This window comes from Arachis duranensis, chromosome 4 (genome assembly GCF_000817695.3).
Source record: "Arachis duranensis cultivar V14167 chromosome 4, aradu.V14167.gnm2.J7QH, whole genome shotgun sequence".
Lineage (NCBI taxonomy): Eukaryota > Viridiplantae > Streptophyta > Magnoliopsida > Fabales > Fabaceae > Arachis > Arachis duranensis.
The window spans coordinates 4,227,494-4,251,312 of record NC_029775.3 but is presented as its reverse complement, the minus strand read 5'-3'; the positions used below and the strand labels follow the sequence as shown (position 1 = coordinate 4,251,312).

The window sequence follows — 23,819 nt, the reverse complement described above, 5'->3', positions numbered from 1 at the left end:
TGGACACACGGTGGATAATTGCTACAAGAAGCATGGTTATCCACCAAACTTCAAGCCTTGGTTTGATAAGAAAAATCCCGTTCTTAATTGTATGAAAGCAGCTGATGCTTCTGAGGATGATAATGACAATCTCAGTGTTCATCAACTGGTAAGGAATGAACCGAACATTAATGATTTTACTTCAGAGCAAAGAGAAGTGCTTCTAGTATTGCTCAGCAGTCAAGATCAATCTCATTCTTATAGCATTAGCCAGATTTCAGCCAAAAATAATCTTTCACCTCATAAAGGTAGAATGGTGCATATTTTGCATTTTGAATCTGATGTCATGGCTCTAAACATTTCAACTCAGAAACACAAGCCTTGGGTTATAGACACTGGTGCTACGGACCATGTGTCATATTCCTTGGAAGATTTTCAAAATTATTTCAAGATAGATCCTATTGTTGTTATATTACCCAATGGTGCTCTCACAACAAGCTGCATTATAGGAACCATTGTGTTTTCTGATGATCTTTACCTTACAAATGCATTGTTCATCCCTACCTTTAATTTCAAACTCATTTCAGTTTTAAAGCTCACTGCATCATTGCATTGTAAAATGAGTTTTACTGACAAAGATTGTGAGATCCAAGATCTGCACACTTTGAGGATGATTGGTGCAGCTAGTAATGTTGATGGTTTTTACATTCTGCACAAGGAAATGAAGACTCTCCCTCATATCACAGCAATTTCTCGCAACCATATTCCTTGTGGCATGCTAGACTAGGGCATCCATCATATGATAGGTTCGTTGCATTACAAAAGTATTTTGAATTCATTGATTGTACAAAAAGTGAAACACCTTGTCATTCATGTCATTTAGGTAAACAAAAGAGATCACCATTTTCTGTTAGTTTAAATGTAGTAGCCACTGTGTTTGACATTCTTCATATTGACATTTTGGGGACCTGTGTCCATTCCCTCCTTTACTGGAAAACGTTATTTCCTCACTATAGTGGATGACTGTTCTAGTTTCACTTGGATTTTATTCATGAAAACTAAGGCAAAATCTTCACAATTACTTAAGGACTTTGTTGTTTTTGCTAAAACTCAAATTTGTGCAAAGGTTAAAACAATTCACACAGATAATGGCCCTGAGTTCTTAATGCCTACATTTTACAGCTCTATTGGTATTACACACTAAAGAAATTGTGTGGAGACGCCATAACAGAATGGGATTGTTGAGCGTAAGCATCAGCACATTCTTGTTATGGCTCGTGCTTTCATGACTCATGCTCATTTGCCAAAATCATTTTGGAATTATAGTTTTGGGCATGCAGTTTATCTGATAGATAGACTATGCACTCCTTTTTTGAAAAATAAATCTCCTTATCAAGCTCTCTACAAGTGTCTTCCAGATATTTTAAATCTAAAAGTCTTTGGTTGCTTAGCCTATGCTAGCACTCTTAGCAGACACAAAGGGCTATTTACTATTCAATTTGCAAACTCGAGAAATTTTTCTATCTCAAGATGTGCAGTTTTATGAAAATTGTTTTCCTTATTGTCACAAATCAGATTCCAACAACAAAGTCACTTCTAACTTTCCATCCAACACATCTCATCACTTTGACTATAGTTTTTTGCACGGTAATAAAATTCAAGTTCTAAATCAGAATAATTCCAACCCTCAGGATTACTCAAATTAATGAAGCACCTCATGATTTAAGTGATAGTGAGGATATCTTGCCTTATGCAGAAATTCATGATCATGTAGACACAGGTTCTGCATCAACATCTGCATCACATGAGGAATCACCAAATTCTTCTCATGTCCTTTGTCAAATTCTGCTTGAAATTGCTGGGGTAAGGAGATCTACTAGGCAAACTAGAGCTCCTGTATATTTGGCAGACTATGAATGTAAGACCACCAACACTACCTCATCCAATTCGCAGCTCATTGCTCAAAGGTATCCAATCTCAAATGTTTTGTCCTACTCTAGACTTTCTCCTATGCATTTTGCATTCTCTCTTGTTATTCAAATTTTGGAGCCCAAAAGCTATGAGGATGCTATAACTCAAGTTTGTTGGCAAGAGGCTATTCAAGCTGAATTACTTGCTTTGGAGGAAAACAAGACATGGAAGCCAACCTCCTTGCCATTTGGTAAGAAAGCAATTGGTTGCAAATGGGTGTTTCGTACCAAATATGACCCTGACGAAACAGTTGAAAGGCACAAGGCCAGGCTTGTTGCCAAGGGTTTTACCCAAGTAGCTGGTATTGACTACAAAGACACCTTTAGTCCTGTAATAAAGCTGGGAACATTGAGAATTGTGTTGGCTGTTGCATCAATCAAGGGCTGGCATCTCAAACAAATTGATGTAAACACAGCCTTCTTGCATGGAGAACTTGAAGAGGAGGTTTATATGCAGGTTCCCCTAGGCTTAGAAGCTTCATCAGGGCAGGTTTGCAAGCTTGAGAAGTCCTTGTATGGACTGAAACAAGCAAGCAAACAATGAAACTACAAACTAAAATCTGTCTTACTGAAGATGAATTACACTCAATGCAAATCAGATTATAGTTTATTTACCACACATACTTTCCTGGGATTTACAGCAATTCTTGTGTATGTGGATGACTTGATATTGGCAAGTGATGATCTAAATGAAATTGAAGCAGTCAAAAGAATTCTTCATGACAGATTCAAAATCAAAGACATAGGGAATTTAAAATATTTCCTTGGGTTGGAAGTAGCAAGATCAGAAAATGAAATTGCTTTGTATCAAAGAAAGTATGTCCTTGATCTGCTGAAAGAAACTGGATTTGAAGCTTGTAAACCTGCCACCACTTCCATTGACTATGGAGCAAAACTCAGCAAAGGTGTTGGGAAATTGCTTCATGATTCTACTTAGTATAGAAGAATCATTGGCAAACTTCTGTACTTGTCTAATACCAGACTTGACATTAGCTATGCAATTGGCAAGCTAAGTCAGTTTTTGGATTATGCTACCAATGAACATCTAAAGGCAGCTCATTGAGTGCTGCGCTACATGAAGGATCTCCAGCTGCAAGCCTCTTCTTCTTGGCAAAGTCAGATTTGCGTCTCACTAGCTTCTCACATTCTGATTGGCCGGGTGCCCTGATTCCCGCAGATCTACTTTTGCATACTGTTTCTACCTAGGACCCTCGTTGGTAACGTGGAAAAGCAAGAAATAACTCACAGTTGCAGCCCCTTCTTGTGAAGCTAAATATCGAGCATTGGCATTGGCAACCCGAGAAGCTCAGTGGTTAAGCTATGTTCTTCATGATCTTGGTGTTCTAATCCAAAAACCAATCAACATATACTGCGACAGCAATTCAGCAATTTATATTGTAAAATCCGGTTAATTAATGACTAATTAACCCATAAACTAAAGTATATTCTAGAAAAGGAGAAATGAGTTTTTTATGATTTTATGTGATAGAGAAATTTAAAATGAAAATTTTGACACCAATTTTAAAGAAATCGGCTCAAGATTGGGCCGACCGGGCCAACCGGACCCAAGTTGGGTCCAAGGGCCTAGCCAAGCTCTCATTTAATGAGAAAGATCAGCTCTCTCCCTCCCTAAAACAAACACACACGCTGAACACAAAGGGAAAATGGGGGAAAGATCAAAACCCTTGCTCCTATTCACTTCCAACTTCCAATGATCATAACTTTTGATCCAGAGTTTCGATTGACGCACCGTTTGCTACCATGTAACCGCGGTGTCGAGCTTTACAAAGCCCATAAGGTTGTGCAAGAGGTAAGCCATGTTTCACCTCTGTTCTTCCAGCCTTGATTTTTGAATTTCATGGGCAAAAGTGTTGAATTTGTGAGCTTCTTTGTGTTATAGGATCTAATTAACTTGAAATGAAGGCTTGTTCTTGCTCCCTTGATCCTTGGGTAAGGTAAGAGATCTCAAACCCTAGTAAAAATGTTGAATTTGAGGTATTGGGTATTGAGTTATTGTGTTTTGGTGTGATATTGTAGCTTAGGCATTATATATATGTGTATTGTGTAAGAACCGTAATTAATCGAACCGGTTAATTAAGTGGTTATATTTCCCAAATTTGATTACGAAAAGTTAGAATGGGAATTTGAAGTTTTAAACATCATTTTAGGACTCAGTGGGTCTTTTTGAGTCAGAAAATGTGTTTTCTGCGAAAAACTGTAAAAACCTGCGAACCGACAGTCGAACCGATTGAACTAGTTCAAGTCTCCCCGATACTGCGTGAGAAAAAGTAGAGACAGTAAAAAACCTTAGAAACACAGTAGAAATGGAAAACCAGGCATTAATTTTAAAGGTTTGGCCCGAAGTTGGGCCAAACGGGCTAAAAATGCTAACGGGTTGAATCGGGCCCAAGTTGGGCCCAAATCCAACATATATAAAGGTTCATTTAATGAACCCTAACCTCATAAGCACACACACACTTCAGAAATTGAGAAAGGGAGGAGAGGAAGAAGAAAACCCTAATCACCTCAATCTTCCCAAGCTCGTATCTTGAGTTATAGAGCTCCGATTTGCGTGCCGTCAGTGACTACGCGTTCCTTGCGAAGAGCTCTATAAAACCTATCCAAGAAACTCTAAAGGTAAGCTCTAAATCTCCCCATTTATTCTCTCCAAAATTTCGGGTACCTAGGGTTTTTGAGTAAGTGAGTTTTTGTGATTCTTGATGTTTAGGTTCACTCTAATCCTTGCTTAGTTTTGGGTTTTGCCATCCAAATCTGTTGGGAAAGGTAATAGTCTTTAATCTCTTGTGAACTTTTGATTTATGTTGAGCCCCTAGGTTGATTTTGTGGTGATTTATATGTATATAGCTTGATTATTGTGAGTTTGGAGCTTGTTGGTGCTTGTTGGAGCTATATTGGTGGTTGGATTTTGATTGAAAGCTCATTTGGTTTAAATTGGGAATTGGCCAAGGTATAGTTTTGATTTTCTCTATGTAGTATATAATATTCATGGACACTTAGGCTAGTGACCCCTAGGATATGATTGGATTTGAATGGTTGTTGAATTGTTAGATGTGGTTGTATGATGATGTTTGATGAAATGATGATTAATAGTGATATGATGAGAATAAATGAATTGTGAAGTTGAGGAGTGAATTACGTTGATAATTGTGATTTTGGTGTTGATTGATTGGTAATGTAGTCGAAAATTGTTAATGAAGTTTGATATATGAGATATATTGATATGGATGTTATGGATGAGGAAAAGTGAAGAAAAATGTGGTAATTTTGGTGTGATACTACATAGAGGGTTGATTTTGATAAAAGGTGGAGTTTGGGACTGGTTTGGTTTGGTTTTGGTTGTGTTTTGCAAAGCAATTGTGAAAGTTATGATTTTGGGTAAAAGTAAATTTTTTGTGAATTTTTTTATCATAACTTTTGTCTCGGTTTTTAAAATTGGTTGAAATTTGTTTATAATTAAAGATCTTTGAAAACCCTTCAAATCGGTATAAAGATTGTGAAATTTGGAATTTTGTAGAGGAAGTTATGATCATTCAAAAATTGGTGTTGAAAACAGGAAATTCTGCAAAGTTACAGAATTCTGAGTTTTCTGGTATGTGCCACGCACACTCTGCGTAAATGGTGACCTGTGTACACGCACAGACCTGTGCGTCCACACACGCAGAGGCAGGCAATCTGCTTGCAGCGCTGGCACAATCTGTGCACGCGCACACCAAAGGAAAAATTGCAATCTGTGCGTATGCATAGACCTGTGCACACGTACACGTTGGGGAGGCCATTCTGTTAGGGGCGCTCGCACAGGTTGTGTGAGTGAACAGACCCTTTTATGTTTTGACATCTGTGCGCATGCACGCTTTTAAAAATTTCCTGGGCGTGCGCATGCACACCCCTGTGCGGACGCACACGCCCTGTTTCTCAAATTTTGCTTTGTTTTCAACTATTTCACTTTTTCGACGAGGTTGTAAGCTTCCATAACACCTTTTTAAGACTTTTGGTCATATTTTTGGGTGTTCAAACATGGGAAATGGTTTAAGGGTTTTAGACACTATTATTTGGAAAAAGTTAGCAAACAGAGTACTAGGTTTCTGTTGTACTGAGGAAGGTTTGATGATGTGTGAAGAATGGTTGATGGATGAGATGCGAAAGTAAGGAACTGAAATGTTTATGAACAAGGACTGAAAGGAGTCGAGGACTTTGAATGAAGTGATGGATCCATATTGTACTAAAAAATGTTTTTGAAAAACCACTGTATCACTTTTCATTGAGATTATGAGACGCTATGCACCCGGCAAGGGTCGAGGTTGGATCCCGCCTGTCGAGGTAGCCGGTGTAAGGGTGGTGGTTCGTCCTGCTTGCGCTTAGATGTGAGGTCGGTGGTAATAGATCCCGCTCACTTCCCTTCGGATCATCAGAGCATACAAGCGCAAAACCCAGGATAGTGATCCGAACACTATATCTCGGGGGTTCCCACACCATGAATCTGAAGGGCAACATCTCCATGGAGATGTGTCGGGTTGGCAGTTGAACCGACAATGTGATATCATAGCTAGTAGGGCAGGCATTCATCATATGCATTTTCTACCTGCTTGTATGCTTTGCCGACTTGATATTGTTTTCCCTATCCGTTAAACATGTCTAATTGCTACTTGTATTAATTTTTATATATGCCTCTACTTGTGTTTTACTTGTATTGTATATACTTGTGCTTTACTGGAGTTGAGGAGGTTCGGAAGGCGGTGGCGATGGGATCGCATAGCGGATCGGTTGGTGAAGGCTGTAGGACAGCGGTGGTTGATTAGAGTAGAAATTCCCTAAGATAGATTACCCTTTTATGGTACTACGACTTAAGTTGTATTAAGGAATTACATATTATGATGTTTTGTTTTAGAATGCTTTAAGCTTGAATCTTGTGATGGATATGGAGTCTAGGATTGCCTTTGGCGTCCCGGGGTCTTATATTCTACATAATTGGGAACTGTTACCATACTGAGAACCTCCGGTTCTCATACCATATTCTGTTTTTACTGTCTGGTTTCATACATGGTCTGTATATGGCTAGTCGGTTTAAACTTCGCGAGTCGTGGCTAGTGTCTTATGATATTATACTATTATACTATGATGTTTTGTTATTCTATACCTGTTTTTTATGCTTTAAGTCAGTAGCTTCGTTAGTATGTTTTGCGCTTTTGAAATCCATGTTTGAGCTATGTTCTTTATCGGGCTTCTAGTTATTATTACTTCCTTCTATATAATATATGTATAAGTTTAGAACTGTCATAACCTTTGATTAACCTTTGCTTTACGATGCGAGATAAGGCTTAGGCTAATTAGGGTATTACATATTGGAGCTTAATTGGTGGTTTTGGAAAGTTTGGAAAGGAGCTTGGTGCTTGAAAATCTGATTTTGAGAGCTTTGGGACATTGGAAGTTGAGGAACAAATGAAAATTTAAGTGTTCCAGGTGGAACGGGAATCAGCCAAGGTATGATTTCAGTTTTCTGTATCTAAAATGTAATGTGGTTGTGAAAACGTAGGCTAGTGGCCCTAGGATAAGATTTTGAAATATTGATGTAGTTGATGGATGATGTGAGTTGTGTTGTTATGTATGTATTTGGTGGATTGTGAATTGTTGATGTAATTGTTGGATGATTTGGATTGAGTGGAATATGTGAGTAATGGTGATAATGGTTGGTAAAACATGTGATGTTGTATGGAACATGAACTATTATGTTTAATTGATGGTAAGGTTGAGCCTTTTGTTGGTGAGTATGATTGGGTGTATGATATTGATGTGTGTATGTATAAAGTGATTGATAAACTTGAATATATGTTTGGAAAGATTGAGATATTGTATGTTGATCATGAATGGAATTATTGAATTGAGATTTGTTAAATATGAAAGAATTGGTGGGTTGATGATTGAATGAGGTGGAAATGATTGATGTTAGGATGGTTGAGTTTTTGGTTGATTTTGAATGGATTGGGAAGTGTATGTTTTGAAATTTGGGAATTTATGAGTTTTGGTAAAAATGGAATTTTGATAAACTTCAACGGATCATATCTTGAACTATTGTTTTCGGAATTTGATGATTTTATATCAAAAGAAAGATAATTTCATAAGCTTTAAAATAGTTTAAATTTGGTAGAAATCTGAATTTTCTGGAAAGAGATATGACCGTTGGAAGTTTGGGCCAAAAGTCTGAATTCTGCAAATTTTGCAGAATTTGAGACTTCTGGTTTGTGTGCGCACGCACACCCCGTGGGATTTTGAACCTGTGCGCATGCACAGCCTTGTGCGTACGCACATGCGGGGACAGGGCCACTGATGGGAGCGCTAGCACGCCCTATGCGCACACACAACCAACGAAGGTTTGCGAGCTGTGCGTACGCACACGTTGGGAATATCATTTGGTTGATGGCGCTGGCACACCTTGTGCGCGCACTCAACCCTGGAAATTTAACTTTCTGTGCGTACGCACAGCTTTGTGCACACGCACACTTTCTGAAAATGCTTCTGGGCGTGTGCACACACGCATTCCCAACAAGCTTGTGACCTTCCAAGGCATCATTTCACACTTATAAACCCCCCAATTTCATCCCTTAAATCTTAAATTGACATAGAATGCCTAGCGATTGAGAATAAGCTAGGGGAGAGGGTGACTTTTGGGCGAAGAGAGGGGATGCTATGATGAGTTATAATGAAAGATGATGATATGAGTTGTTGAAGAGGGTGATGGAGTGTTGTATATGATATGAGCCGAATGGCTGAGTGCGATGTGAGCCGAATGACAGTGTGTGATGGTGATTATGGCTGGGTATGAATTATGATTTGTAAGCCGGATGGCTGAGATGAATATTAATTTATGGCTGTGATTAAATGCATATATGCTGAATTGTTGATTATTGTGATTATTGCACTCCACCTATCTGAGATACGAGTTTTCCTGGGTGAAAGCAGTGGCTAGCCACCACGTGCTCCAGGTGGAGACTCGATACTCTGCTGACCTTATGTCGTAAGTGTGGCCGGACACCATGAAAGTTCCGGATGAGCTTGCCCTTGTAAATATACACCAGTGAGGGTGTTGGATATATATATATATATATATATTGTGTTATGTTATGAGATAACTCGAGTTGGGGATGCACGACAGAGGCATAGTCTAATGGTTAGCTACCAGGACTTGTCGGGTTGGCTTTATAACCGACAGATGAAACTCATCAGCCACTAGGATAGGCATGCATCATATGCATTATATGTAATTTGTCTAGATTGCCTAATTGATTGCATTATTACCTGCTAATTGCCTAATTGTCTTATCTGCTTCCTACTTGTGGATTTCTTTGTTTGATATACTTGTGTTTGCATCTCAATTACTATTGGCAGTTGGGAGGTTTGCAGGATTTGAAAAGGGGATATTTAGTTAGCCTGGAGATCCTTAAGTTAGTTGCCTGTTTTCTTTTTCTCATGGCTTAGCTATATTTATATATGCTTTGATTATGGATCGGGAGTTCTAGGATTGCCTTCGGCTTTTCCAGGACGTTACATGTTAGATATTTGGGCATTGTTACCATGTTGAGAACCTCTGGTTCTCACCCATGCGGATTTTGTAGTTTTCAGATGCAGGACGTGAGACTCCTCGTTGAGGCATGCTGGAGACTTCCTTTTGGCAAAAATCCTTAGCTTTTGGGATTTTGTTTTGATCATTATATACTTGTTTAGATGCTTATATTCTCCACTGTTCATATGTATTTTGTATTATCTCCTCTTAGAGGTTATTTTGGAGAAACAGGTTTTGTATCTTGTGTTTTGGGCTTTATTTTTGGGTAGTTCCTCTATATATGTATGTATACTTATATGCTCGGACCGGTTATCTTTGCAAACCGAGTTTTGAGTCTTGATATCTGTATTTTGGCACTCTTTTATATATCTTATCGTGTTAGCTTATCCTATATCTGTTCCGTTCACGTTATCGATCGGAGTGTTGCGCTTATAAACATTTTTCACACTACTATACGTACTAAACTTTGCTTTTAGAGGTCGTAGTACCTTGCCACCTCTGTTTTATGACTTAAGCATAAGACTCTGTGTGGTAGGGTGTTACATATATTGCCACCAATCCCATATTTCACGAGCGGACTAAGCATATAGAAGCTGATTGTCATCTTCTCAGGCTTCATTTCCATTGATGTCATTGTTTTCTTATCTTGTTTCATGTATGTTGTTTTTCATCGTTGTTCTATCTCTCTATCTTTTTGTCCTTCTCTTCTCTTACGTGTCGTTGTTTTCTCTGTATCATTATCTCTATGTCTTCCCGACAATTTTTTGGCTAATTACTTAAGTATACTTGAAATTGATAAATGCGTTTATGAATTTTTCTTAATTTTTGAATGTTGAAATTGATGTGTTCTGGTTAATTTCATAATTATTTATAGATGATTATTGAAAATGTGGGTAATTTTTTTCTTTGTAGGTACAATTGCAGAGTTTGGATTGATTCGGTCACCCCTTTTTGGCCATCTCAATTTTCGATTTTTCTCCACAAATGAAAAGAATTTGAAGATTCAAGTACATTAGTTATTTTTTTCTTATTTAATGCAATGTTTTGAAACCCTTGAACTAAGATTAGGTGTTCAATTTTATGTATTTCCTTTTTTTACAGTTAATTCAAGTTGTATCTAAGTATGTGGAGTTTAGGTGAATTTTTTTAATTTCATTACCTTAATTTATTGAGTGGTTAGTTGATTGTAATTGGAAGCTAAGAAGTGTGGATTATTGAAATAGAAAAAGAAATGAGATGGTGAGAGTGGGATTGATGGGTTGAGAAAGAGGAGAGTCGTGGCATCGATGAGGCGTCGGATGAGTGTAGAAAGAGGAAGTTCATTGAATTGAGTGAGAGGATTTCGAGGTTGGAGAGAGAGACTATCAAAAATGAAAAGTTGATATCTTTGGAGGACGATGGAGGTTGTGGTGATAGTGATGATGATGGTGATGGGAGCAACATCGAAAAGAATAAAAAGGTTTAGATTGATGAGGGATGAGATTGAGTTAGAAAATACAAATTTAGGGTAGTTTCTGTCTAACCATGTCATCAATCTATCATCGAAAAATATTTTAGGGACGATCGTTGTTAAGTTAAAGAACAATTTTGGAGCAATTTTAACTTGAAAGACGAGCTTGAAGCTCGATTGCAAATTCAGGAACCACTTTGAGATTTAACTCAAGCTAGTTTTTTTTCGTCCCAAACCTTTTTTTCACTACAAAATGGTCCCGAAGGTTCCAGTTTGTTTTAAAATCGTCATTTTTACCAAATTTTAAATTTTTATTCCAAAAATACCCCTAACTAAAAAAATGAAAAAAAATGAAAACGTTGAATAAGGGGGAAAGGAGGAAGGGATTCACGCTGGTTCAGGGAAAGGAAGAGGGGATAGAAGAGGGGGAAGGGAAGGTGGAGAAGGGAAGGGGAAGAGCCACCGCTGCTGCTCCTCTCCCCTTCGTGCTAACCCTAGAGCCATCGGGACCCTCTCCCCTCCTTCTTTTCTTTCCTGTGTCGAACCTTCTCGAACCAGAGCTCACCGCCGGCGAGGAGCTGTCACAACACTCCTGTTGTCCACCGGCGGCGAGGCATCTACGGTCTTTAGTGACGAGAAATCTGAAGAAGGTAGCTGGTCCGAGACTGATGCGATGCTGGCAGCAAGGGAGGAGGAAGAGGCAGATGATGGCAACCCTCTCTCCTCCTTCTCTCCTTTCATGTTCCATACTTTTGATTCCATTGAAGAACAATTTTACTTCTATTTCTTCTGTTTTTGTTTCTAATTTCATTAAAGAAGAAGAATGTTTTTTATTTTCTATTTTCATAATCTAGGTTATTATTTTGCTTTCAATTTCTTTTTTTGGTTTGATTTTGAATTAGTTTAGCTGGATATTGATTTTTCTGTTAGTGGCTTTTAGGAAATGGTTAACTGTATACATGATCCATTGTTGTTGTTGTTATTCTACGTCTGGTTGTTGTTGTTTCGTTGTTGATGCTTCTGCTTCCTGCTTCTGCCTACTTCTACTTTTGTTGTTGCTCTGATTCCATTATCCATTGTTATTGTTGTTGTTCTTCTTTTGCTTGTTGTTGATTTATTGTTATTGATTCTGCTTCTGCTTTTGCCTGCTTCTGTTTCTACTTTTGCTTATGCCTCTGCACCATTGTTTCTAGTTATTTGTTATTTTGGGGAAGAAGTGGGAAGGGTATTTTCGTCAGAAGGACGATTTTAAAACAAACTAGAACCTTCGGGACTATTTTGTAGTGAAAAAATTTTCGGCCTCTACATTAAGGATAAAAATCGTACTTAACCCTTAATATTAGTATCATATATATTATGAAAGGGTAAAGTATTAAATTAGTCTCATACGTTTAGGCATAATCCTATTTCGTTTCTTAAGGTTTAAAGTATCCTATTTAAATCTAAAAAATTTTCATTTAACTTCAATATAGTCTCACCGTAAGGTCAAAGTTAAATAATTAACGAAATGTCTTACATGACAGCAGTACAAAAATAAGGTCGATAATCTAGAGAACAAATACAAGCTCCAAATGCACAAAATTAACCATGGATGCATCAATACATTTATTTATCATTCTCCTTAGTTCTATAGAAAATATTTTATTTAAATTGTAAGAAAAATAATAAATTAATGTATTGATGCATCCACAGTTGATTTTGTGCCTCTGGAGCTTGTACTTGTTCTTTAGATTATCGACATTGTTCTTGTACTCCTGTCATATAGGACATTCAATTAATTATTTAACTTTGACCTCACGGTGGAACTACATTGAAGTTAAATAAAACTTTTTTATATTCAAATAGGACACTTTAAACTTTAAGAACTAAAACATGATTACGGCGAACCAATTTAGTACTTTATCCACTATGAAACCACTCGTCCCAAAAACTTAAAATTAATAGGAAGAGTTAACATGAATAGTTATATCTTTAATATTCTCCTCAAACAAAAGTCTCTTTAGTATCATAATAATATATATTATGAAATTACTCATCCCAAAAACTTAAGTTAATAGGAAGAGATAACATGAATAGTTATATCTTTAATACTTCTCTCAAATAAAAGTCTTTTTTGGATTTGATTGACTTTTGTATGAGTCTTCCTTATTCTGATACCATATTATGAAATCACTCATCCAACAATTTTAAATGAATTAAAAAAATATAAAAAATAATTATATCTCTCACAATATATATATATATCTTAACTTGATGATCCTCGTATACCATTTTTTATTTTTAGATAGAACTCAAGAAATTAAATTACAGCTCGGTTCCTTCCAACAAAGGAACACATACATTAGAAGCTGTATATGATTTTTTTTAAACCCAAGAAGCAATGGCATAATAAAAACAACTTGCTTCATACTTTCATTTTCATTAATTAATTAAACTACATCAGCTTGAATTCCATGATTCTTGAGCTCTCTTAGCTAGTTTGGAAATCATGATGATGACAAACAAGCCTTATTAGTATGTTGAGCAATGAATTGTTTATACCACAAAGCAGAGAACCTTCGAGTTCTATTGAGAGTGGCATAGTCAACACGATGAAGTCCAAACCTAATAGTGTATCCATAGGTCCACTCAAAGTTGTCAAGCAATGACCACACAAAATACCCTCTCACATTTGCCCCTTTCCTGTACACACGCACACAAACATCAATTATTCTTAGTAGTCTTGCCAATTTTTTATGCTAAGTATTTCAATTCTATTTATACAAACCTTTCTCATAAGAAAATTTTATATGACTACTTGCTAACAATCAGAATTAAAACCTATATTGTAATATAGCAACAGAAGAAGAATCTTAAAGTAACAGTTGAGTTGTTTTTGATTTTAAAGTTATAGGTTCAAACTGTAAAAATAGATACTATGTAATTATCAGGTTAAACTACGTGTGTTATATTTTTAACTGCGGTCCTTTTCTAGATCCTACGTTAATGTGGAATGCTTGTACTTTCGAATGTCTTTTGTAATATAATAACAATCTAACATTTACTATTGTCATGAAATTACTTGTTTTTGGGTTTGTGTGAATTTCGTATAATTTTTTTATTTTTGTTTGTCTAATTCTTGTTTTTTGAAAGCAACAAAAATCGAATTTTAAACTTTTAGATAATAAAGGTCTGATATAATGTTATAAAAATATTTATTTCAAAAACTTAAACTGATACACCGAGATACATAAATAGTTACTATAGACAATGCGAATTATTTATTAGTAACATTCTGGCAAATCTGCTTTCTTTTTTTTTCTTCCTTCTGCTGATGTTAAATAATAAAAAAATGTAAATTTAGCAAAAAAAATTTGAAAAAGATGGGAGAAAAATGGCAATACCTGATTGCTGTAGCAAGGGAATCCAAGTAGCTGCTCAAATACTCCACTCTTTTGACATCATTGATTATATCCTCAATTGTGGGGTTGGGTTTCTCTAAAGTCCCAAGTCCTATACGCACAACAAAAAGGACACAATCAAAATCTCATAAAGCAGGAATTAAATCATAATAGTACTACTACATTCATGGGCTATTCTTATTCCACTCACCATTTTCAGTAATGAACATTGGTGTGTTGTTGTATCTATTCTTTATGTATGTCACTATCTTCTCCATTCCTTCTGGGTGAACATACAACCAGTCAAGTTCTGTCTACATCAATTACACCTTTCAATTAACATGCTTTAAATAATACTCATTCAGTTTTAAAATAACTATCATTTTCATTTTGAGTTCATTGAAAAACTAATGTATCTCTAGATAACAAAAAAAAAATGAACATAGATTATATATACACAATGTATGTAAATGTGTATAGGTTGTGATTACCGGTTGTCCAATGCTGAAACCATTGATTTGTGGAGAATTGAGAGCAAAACCTTCTGTCCTTGAAGAGCCTTTTCCTGGTTCACAAGCAGAGAAGATGCAGTCTTTTGCATAGTAACTTGTGTAGTGATTGACTCCAATGAAATCCAATCCACTTGTCTTTAGTTTTTGCTTATCATTTCTAGAAAATGAAGGGAGGTCAGGTCCTAGAATTTCATGCATTTCTTCTGGATAATTCCCAAGTATAATTGGGTCCAAAAACCTGTGTATGTTATGTGTTCCTCCACAACTCACTAATGATGCTATCAAGAAAAAAAAATCAACAAATAACCAGAATCAAGTTGTGTTGTTTTTCTGTTTACCAATTCATGAAAAATGATTGAGCTCTCTCAGCAGCTAGCTTGTCTTCCCTGGAGTTACTCAACGGTTCAAACCAAATTGCATTCATGACAATTCCAATTCTCCCTCCTTGCTTTTTCTGAGATTCAGGATTAATTCTCACACTTATAAGGACTATCAGGCTTTCAATTTTAGACAATGTGGAACTTAATACATTTCATGCCACAAGTTTGGTTACCTGATATTTGGTTCTATAGAGGGTGACAACAGATGCATGAGATAAGATAAGGTTAGAGGCAGCAATGAAAGGTTCAGTCTCAGAATCTCCATGGCTGCAGTTGCCAAATGAAGCAGAACAACGTTGTGGAGGCCACAATCCAGTTCTATAGCCACGAACGATTGCAACATTTGGTTCATTGAAGGTAACCCAATATTTCACTCTGTCTCCAAAGTTCTTGAAGCATATATCTGCATAATACTTAAAATCCTCCCTGAAAAATATCATCAACTTTTTCAAGTACCTTTCTTTTTTTCAAAGTTAAGAATAAGACTCGAACTCGCGACTTTTAAGTGAGTATGGGAAGACTATGATCCAGTTTGAGTAAACAGTTTAACTGAGCTATTTTTTAAAAAATAGCTTAAATAATAAATGACTATATTAAAAGTAGCTTATAAATAAATTATTTTGTCTTTGAATTTTTAGTTCTAAAAGTTCTTATTTTATAAAAATATGATTCAAAAGTAGTACTATTATGAAAGAAGTCATTTTTTTTATTTCTCTATAAGCTCTTAAATAGCTTCTTAGAAAGCTGCAATTTGGTTTTAAAAATTGCACCAGACATTAATACTACTATTTTTCATAAATCAAAAGTTCAAAAAAATTACTTTTAAAAATTCCCAAACGGATCCTATGTCTTTTTAGTTATAACTTGTTGGTAACTTTTTCAAATACCTTACTAAAATATAAGTGAATATTTATATGCATTGTCTTCGTATAAAGTTGTTCCAGACGTTAGATGATAATTTAGTTAAATATATCAAATTATTTAACGATTTTCAATTAGCAATTTCATGTTAAAACAACTACACATGAGTATTACATTACTTTACATTATTAAGTGTAGTAATATGTGAATAATTTACTTACTGAATTTTTGGACTTAGCCAGCCTTTATATCTGTCCTCAAGTTCTTGAGGAATGTCATAGTGTGTTATTGTCACAAAGGGCTCTATCCCTGAATCACATACAAATTCAAATATCATTGTAGTTGTAAATGCTGCTCGTTTTCAAAACTACTAAAGTGTTCAATTTTAAAAAATTTATAGACTGATTTGGGTAAAGGTAATTATTTTTTATTTTAATATATATAAAATTAATCTAGACAAATTAAAAGAAACAAGAAAATGATGAATAATAATTAAAATAAACATATTTTTTTTAAAAAAAATTACCTCTTTGGAGAAGTGCATCAATTAGGCGGTTATAGTAGTCAATGCCTGCCTTGTTGACCTTGCCAAATTTTCCCTCTGGATTAAATTCAACTAAGATTTTATTTAGAGGGCGTTTATTTTTAAGGTTAAGAAATATATAATAAAAAATTTATATTTTTGAGAATATTATTTTGGGGAATATTATATCCGAGTGTTGCTAAAAAAATATGTTTGTTTAATGCATTAGGAATTACTTTTAATGTTCCCAAAAATAAATTAGAATACGTTTGTTTGAATTTCTAAAATAACCTGAATACTAATAAAAATAGAATTTTTTTTTACGAAAAATATAGTAATAATTTCATATTTTTTGACAAGAGAATATCAAATGTCCACTTTTTAAACAATAATAAAATTTTATATTTTATTCAAAAAATTATTCTTTGAATAAGTTATTATTAAAATTTCAAAGACATCCAAAAATAATATATTTTCATGAGTAATGTCTGAAAATAAATCAAAATTTTTTGAAACAAAGCACACTTAGGGATAAAAAAAACAGCTGAGTGCAATTTGTTAAGTTTTTTTTTTGTTGGTATCTCTCAATCTGACAAAGTCAATGACTAATCCGTCGTAAATCGGAGTTTCATTTAAAAGTTTATTATTATCAATGAGTTGCTGCATGCATAAGGCAGAATTCGAATCCTTCGTACTTGTTTAAACGAATTAGTGAGCCAATCACTGCATCAACCTAACTTGATTGATTTATTAAGGTTTTTTCTAAGGAAATGGAAAATTTTTTACTTGGTAGTATTCTGGCCCATGACAAAGAAAAACGATAGGTGTTGGCTCCAAGGAACTGCATAAGGTCCACATCTTCCTGTTCCTCACAATAAAATAATTAATTACTTGTAATATTATTGTAGATGTCATGAATATAATTACAGTTAATATTGTTGCATTTAAAAAGCTACCAATGATTTTTAGAGTAGAGACAGCCAGTTGGAATACTTTTAAATCATTTGGTATGTATAAAAGGATTTATGTAAGGTTATTGTCTTCACTTTTCAAGTGAGTTTTACATGATTATATATAAAGAAAATTGCTATATATATGCCGACTAGGGAGCCACTCAGATAAAGATGTGTAAAACATCTTTTTTTAAAATATTTTTTAATAATTAAAATTTAACATATATAATCGATTAAATCATGTTATTTTTGTCAAAATTAGGTTAGATAAATTGATTTAACCGAAAAAACAGTGAATCAAATCTTGAACTGATCTAAATTAATATTTTTTTTATAAAAAATGACTACAATATCCTTATTATAGAAAATGATTAAAATACTCTTATTATATATATATATATATATTAATTTTAAAAATTCTAAATCCTAATCCTATGATAGAAAAATAAAGGACTAAAATTTAGGATTCTCAAAATTAATATATATAATAGCAGTATTTTAGTCATTTTCTATATAGGGTATTATAGTCATTTCTTATAAAAAATATTATTAATTTAGACTAGTTCAAGATTTGATTTACTATTTTTCGGTCAAATCAATTTATCTAGCCTAATTTTAACAAAAAAATACGATTTTAATCGATTATATGTGTTAAATTTTAATTATTAAAAAATATCTTTATAAAAAAATATTTTTAGCGTCTTTATCTGAGTGACTCCCATATGACTATATACTCTTATTTTGTAAAACAAAAAATTTGTATTATTTCTTTGAGAGGTATGAAAAATTTATACTTCTTTCTTAAAAGAAAGGCTAAAATGTTTGGAAAAATGATAAATATATTAAAAAATGCACATACAAAATATAATAATAAATAATTGTGAAATAAAGAAATTAAAAGTTATAAGAGAAAAAAGAAAAAAATAGTGAAATTGAAGATGTAAGTATAGTATTTAAGTGTACAGATAACTTTTCGTAATATAAAAAAAGTTATGTAAATTATAGTATTATCCAACACTTTTCGTCAATCAATTATTATCTATTGAATGACGAAATAACCTTTACATTCCACTGTATTTTAAATTTAATCATATTTATATTTATGATATAGTGAATATCCGTTAAGTGAAGAACATGAATAAGTTTCTTTAATTAAAAAAAGTAGCTAATAACCACACTTAATTAAAGAAGTAGGTCCCTTCAATTACTTTTTTTTTTTTCGTAAATAGACAAAACTTAATTTAATATGAACAAATTATTGACGATATATTAATTAGCCAAAAACATTGTTCAAAATAAAACCTTCGCTCTAATGAATGCGTGTATGATTATGAATATCATAAGAAAAATGAGTGAATCAACAATAATAATGCATATGACTTCAACTAAGTATTTATAATATAATAATGGGTCGCTCTCCGGTACAGATTTAAATCTGTACAGATATACAGATATTCCTTTTGGTTAAATTGCTTTATGACACGTGGTTTTTTGTCTCTTATGAGAGAGCAGCTTGATGGATCATATTCAGCTTGAGAGAACCACACAAACAGGTGAGCCACTAGTAAGTTTTGAATCACCATTAATGAACTTTTTTTAATCTTTGGTGAATGCTGTAGTTTTTGAAGCTTTTTATTATATTTATTGTTATTAGTATATGAAAATCGTTCTGTAGAGGTTATTAGTTTACTATAATAGTATTAGATGAAAATTAATATTAAACCAAAAAGAAAAAAAATACTTAATATTAAATCTAAGAAGAGCCAATGAGTTATAGCTCAAATGGCATAGTCTCCTTATATTCAATTAAGAGGTTGTGAGTTTAAGACTTCTATCTTTGATAAAAAAAAAAAAAAAAGAGCCAAAGTATGTGATTCTATTCTTCAACCACATTTTTATTATTTTTAATCTTGAGAAATTAGTTTTACATTTTTATTTTTATAATTATAAATTTGGTAAAATAATTAAAAAGATTAGAATAAAATTTTATTTCAAAACATAAATAAAAATTTTAGAATCTATTTAACAGTTATAATGTATAAAATAAATAAATTTTAATTACATAAATATGATAAAAAAAATCATGTTATTATAGATGATAGAAAATTCTTAAACTCTAAAGTATTTACTGTTATATAGGAATACTCTAATTAAAATTTTAAATAAGTAAGCGGTATACTAAAGATAAAAAAATTTTAAACCGTTATAATTTGAATTTGTTGTGTATTGTTGTGATGCTAAAGTTATTATGTAATTGATAGTTAGTATTTATTTGGATTGACTATTTTTAGTGAAAAAAATATTTTTTTAAGAATAAAGTATTTTCATAAAATTTTAAATATGTTTAGATATTTAAAAAAATTATTTTTATCAAAAAATCAATAATTTAATTTTTTAAGTCAATAATATTTTTCTTTTTTAAAAAAGTAAAAGCAAAAATTTTTTAATATTTAATTTTTTTTAAAATCTATCCTGATGTGCAATCGTTTGTTTCTGATTATCAAAAAAAATTACATTTTCCAAAAACTAAGATGACCCTCATATTTTTGTTTAATAAAATTAAGTTCTTAGATAAAAAAATTAGTAAAAGTTGTTTTTAGCATAGTTATTAAATTCAGTTTGATCTTGTTAGTGGGATTCACCAAGGATCGAACTCTTGACCTTTCAAATATAGCGCTCTAATACCATGTCATGATACCGCTCATCCTAAAAGCTTCGACTGATGGGAATAGGTAACACTAATGATTATATCTCAATACTCCCTAAACCTCCATTGTACACATTTAGGGATAAAAAAAGACCAGCCAGCCTGTCAGTGGCCTGTAGCCTGACCTGTGTTTGGCCTGACCTGGCCTGGCCTATTATAAAATAGGCTCAGACTCTCATAAAAGACTTATTATGTTAGTAGGCCAAGCCCCAGGCTCACTAATTAACCTTATAGGCCTGTCAGGCCTACCTGGCTGTTAATACATAATTACATATATAAATAATTTTTTTATTATTAAAAAAGTTATGAGATATTTTAAATTTATTATATTTAATTATAAATAGTTTTGTATATTTTAAAATTTAATTTTTTTATAAATATTAAATATCATATATTACATATAAATATGTTTATTAAAAAATATTTTTTTAAATAATATTTTTATTTTTGTAAAAAAAAAATATCAGTGAGGCTCTAATACTTTTATACATTCAATTATTATTAAATAAGCAGTTTAATAACTTAAAAAACTAATTTTATGTCAACTTGACAATGAATATATAGTGTTTTTGTCAAAAAACGAGTCTTTAATTTATAGTTAGAAACAATCTTCTATCATTAATAAGTGAAATAAATATATTTGTAATAAATTAGTCATAATATCCAAATTTATTTATAACTGTATATTATTGTTGATAAAATTTAAGAGAAAATTTTACTCTTTTTTTCTAAAAGATACTAAAATGATATTTTTTCTCTTTACTATTTATAAAATGTACATTTTTCTTTTTCATAACTTTTAAAAAGACTCATCTTTAATCCATTTTAAATTGTTTGTGTTAATTATTGTCATAGTATCTAAATTGTGCATATTACTAGTATGTAGTATTTATTAATTAAATAAAATCAATAACAAAGTATAATATTGATTCAAAATGAGTTTATTCAAAATGAGTTTATGATCTTCATATTTAATTTTTTATATTTTAAAGTAACTATTTTCAGGATTAAAGTTTTTTTAATTGTAATAGAGATTAGAATTTTGAATTTGATTTAAATTTTAATTTTTTTTAATTAATTTACATATGACTAAAATTCTTATAAGGGAGTTAAATTGTGTTTTTTGTCTAAAAATTAAAGACAATGTACATTATAAATACATAACTCTCCAATTTTTTGTTCCAATTTTTTTCACTCATGTAATTATTTTCCTTAATTACAAATTAAAAAAAAACTAAGTCAATTTCACCACAATCAAACCCAAGGACCATTTATATATAAACATTGCATAATTAGACTCTTCTTATAAAATTTTTCTTTGTATGTATTTTTTTAGTTATTTTAATTCATATATCAAGTATATAAATTAAATATTATTAGAATTTAGAAGTATTTAACAGATTAATAGAAAAAATAGTTAAATAAATATGTAAATAATTGAAAACATAATGCCAATTTTTATATATACTTCATAATTGAATAAATAAAATGTTATTATTATTATTATTATTAACAATTTTAAGTATTATATATATATTTGAATAATATATATGACATATTATAAATATATGAATAAATAAATTTGCAAGTAATTAAAAGGAATAGAGAATTATGGATAGAAAAATGGTAAGTTGAATTAGAATATGAGCAATGCTATATAGCCGCTAGTAAATATTATTATTTTTTGTTAATAATAATTTATATCTATATTTACAGACGTTTTGTAAACAAAAGTATATAATTTATATTTATATTTACTAGAGTTTTATACACATAAATTAATACAGTTTGTACCTACTATATTTTTTAAAATTTATATACATAAATTAATAAAATTTATTTGTTAAAAATAATTTAATATTTATATTAGCCAAATACTAATCAAAATCTGTTAAACTTTGCTAGTTCGCAAAACTTTCTGAAAAAATATTATCATGCAATACACGTTTGATCTAAGTGAACATTCTGAATTTCTCATTAGATATTGTCGCTAGATAAAAGTATATAATTTATATTTATATTTACTAAAGTTTTATACACATAAATTAATACTGTTTGTACCTACTATATTTTTTAAAATTTATATACATAAATTAATAAAATTTATTTGTTAAAAATAATTTAATATTTATGCTGGCTAAATAATGACCAAAACTACTAAAAGTTGTTAATTCTCAAACATTCTCATAAAATATTAGTTTACAAATGAATTAAAGAAAGTAATATAATTCTTTTTTTATTTTTGGATTATACAAAAAAAAGCTCTCTTTGATATATATTATATAGAATTAATTATCAATTTTCTCTATTAATTAAAAAGCACATATACCATAATTTTTGTAAAAAATAATTATATCAATTAAAATTAAATTTATATTTTAGCTAATTAATAATTTTTTATCTTAGCTAATTAATCTTATTATTGATATTAAAAGTTTAAAATTATTTTTTATTTTTTTTACCGGAGCTATTAAGGAGAAAAAAAAATCAAGAGAGCCAAGGACCAATTTATATATATATAAAAAAAAAAGTCCAATGCAACATAAATGACTTCTCCTTTATTATACCTAACCAAGCCAAGCCAAGCCACTAAATTTCTAAGTCATCGCAGCTGGTCAAATTGCTTCCTCAACGTAAAGACAAAATAATACATGTGTTGCAAAAAAAATTATGTTATGGGAATATCTGTAAACTTAAAATCTGTACACTATAACTCACCTATAATAATTTGTTGAAAAACTATCATCACTTATTGTTTGCTCTCATGAAAGATTTTCTTAGTTGCGTATGCTTTCTTTGATTATATAAACTATGTTAGATTTTTATAGTTATGTAGGTGTTACTTTTATAAAATATTTATGAGATATATTGATATATAACATGGCGGTTAATTTTTTTTATATTGTGTTGTTATTGGTGTTTTTCATTAATATTATGATATTTTGGTGTAATACAGTGATATGGGATAAAAAAATCGTGAGTAACGATTTCAAATAAAACAAAAAATTAAAAAAAGTTAACAAAAATCGTGAGTTACAACAGATAAGACAAAAATAAATAAGAAATCGTGAGTCACAATTTTAATTTTTTAACTAAAAAATATGATTTATGAAATCGTAAATAATGATTTCTTTTGTTATGCAAATCGTAAGTAACGATTTATATTATACATCACACTTATAAAATACACATATTTTAACTCATATCAACATATTACACCATTTCATCCATCATATAAAAAATAATTAACTTAACGTGACCTATCAAAATTGAATTCTTATTTCAAACTTACTCAAGTCTAATCAAACAAACTTTATTTTATAATCCAACTAGTGTATATGCAGAGGGAAATAATTATTAAAAAACAAAAAAGAAATCAAATCAGAGAAGGAAGCTTCCAGACACAATTGCTAATGGTTGGAGAAGAGGGGGAGGTACTTTTGTCCCTTCAATTTTTTTTAATAAAATGATAAATAACTTCTTAAAATTTACATTTTAAATAAATTAATTTTTTAAATATAAAAATAT

At 31.7% G+C, this 23,819-nt stretch overlaps 1 protein-coding gene across 1 annotated transcript in view; it reads right to left on the bottom strand.

The window, feature by feature from the left end:
• Window positions 1-13,219: 13,219 nt before the first annotated feature.
• LOC107482632 (beta-glucosidase 46) overlaps window positions 13,220-23,819 on the bottom strand; it is a 13,267-nt gene continuing 2,667 nt past the window's right edge. Inside the window, exons 4-12 of the mRNA XM_016103159.3 lie at window positions 17,418-17,493; window positions 16,635-16,709; window positions 16,330-16,417; window positions 15,421-15,673; window positions 15,206-15,321; window positions 14,847-15,105; window positions 14,567-14,669; window positions 14,359-14,467; window positions 13,220-13,657 (exon numbers count right to left, since the gene is read on the bottom strand). Of these exons, the coding sequence (XP_015958645.2) occupies window positions 13,462-13,657; window positions 14,359-14,467; window positions 14,567-14,669; window positions 14,847-15,105; window positions 15,206-15,321; window positions 15,421-15,673; window positions 16,330-16,417; window positions 16,635-16,709; window positions 17,418-17,493 (1,275 nt within the window). The 3' untranslated portion in view covers window positions 13,220-13,461. The remainder of the gene's footprint in view (window positions 13,658-14,358; window positions 14,468-14,566; window positions 14,670-14,846; window positions 15,106-15,205; window positions 15,322-15,420; window positions 15,674-16,329; window positions 16,418-16,634; window positions 16,710-17,417; window positions 17,494-23,819) is intronic.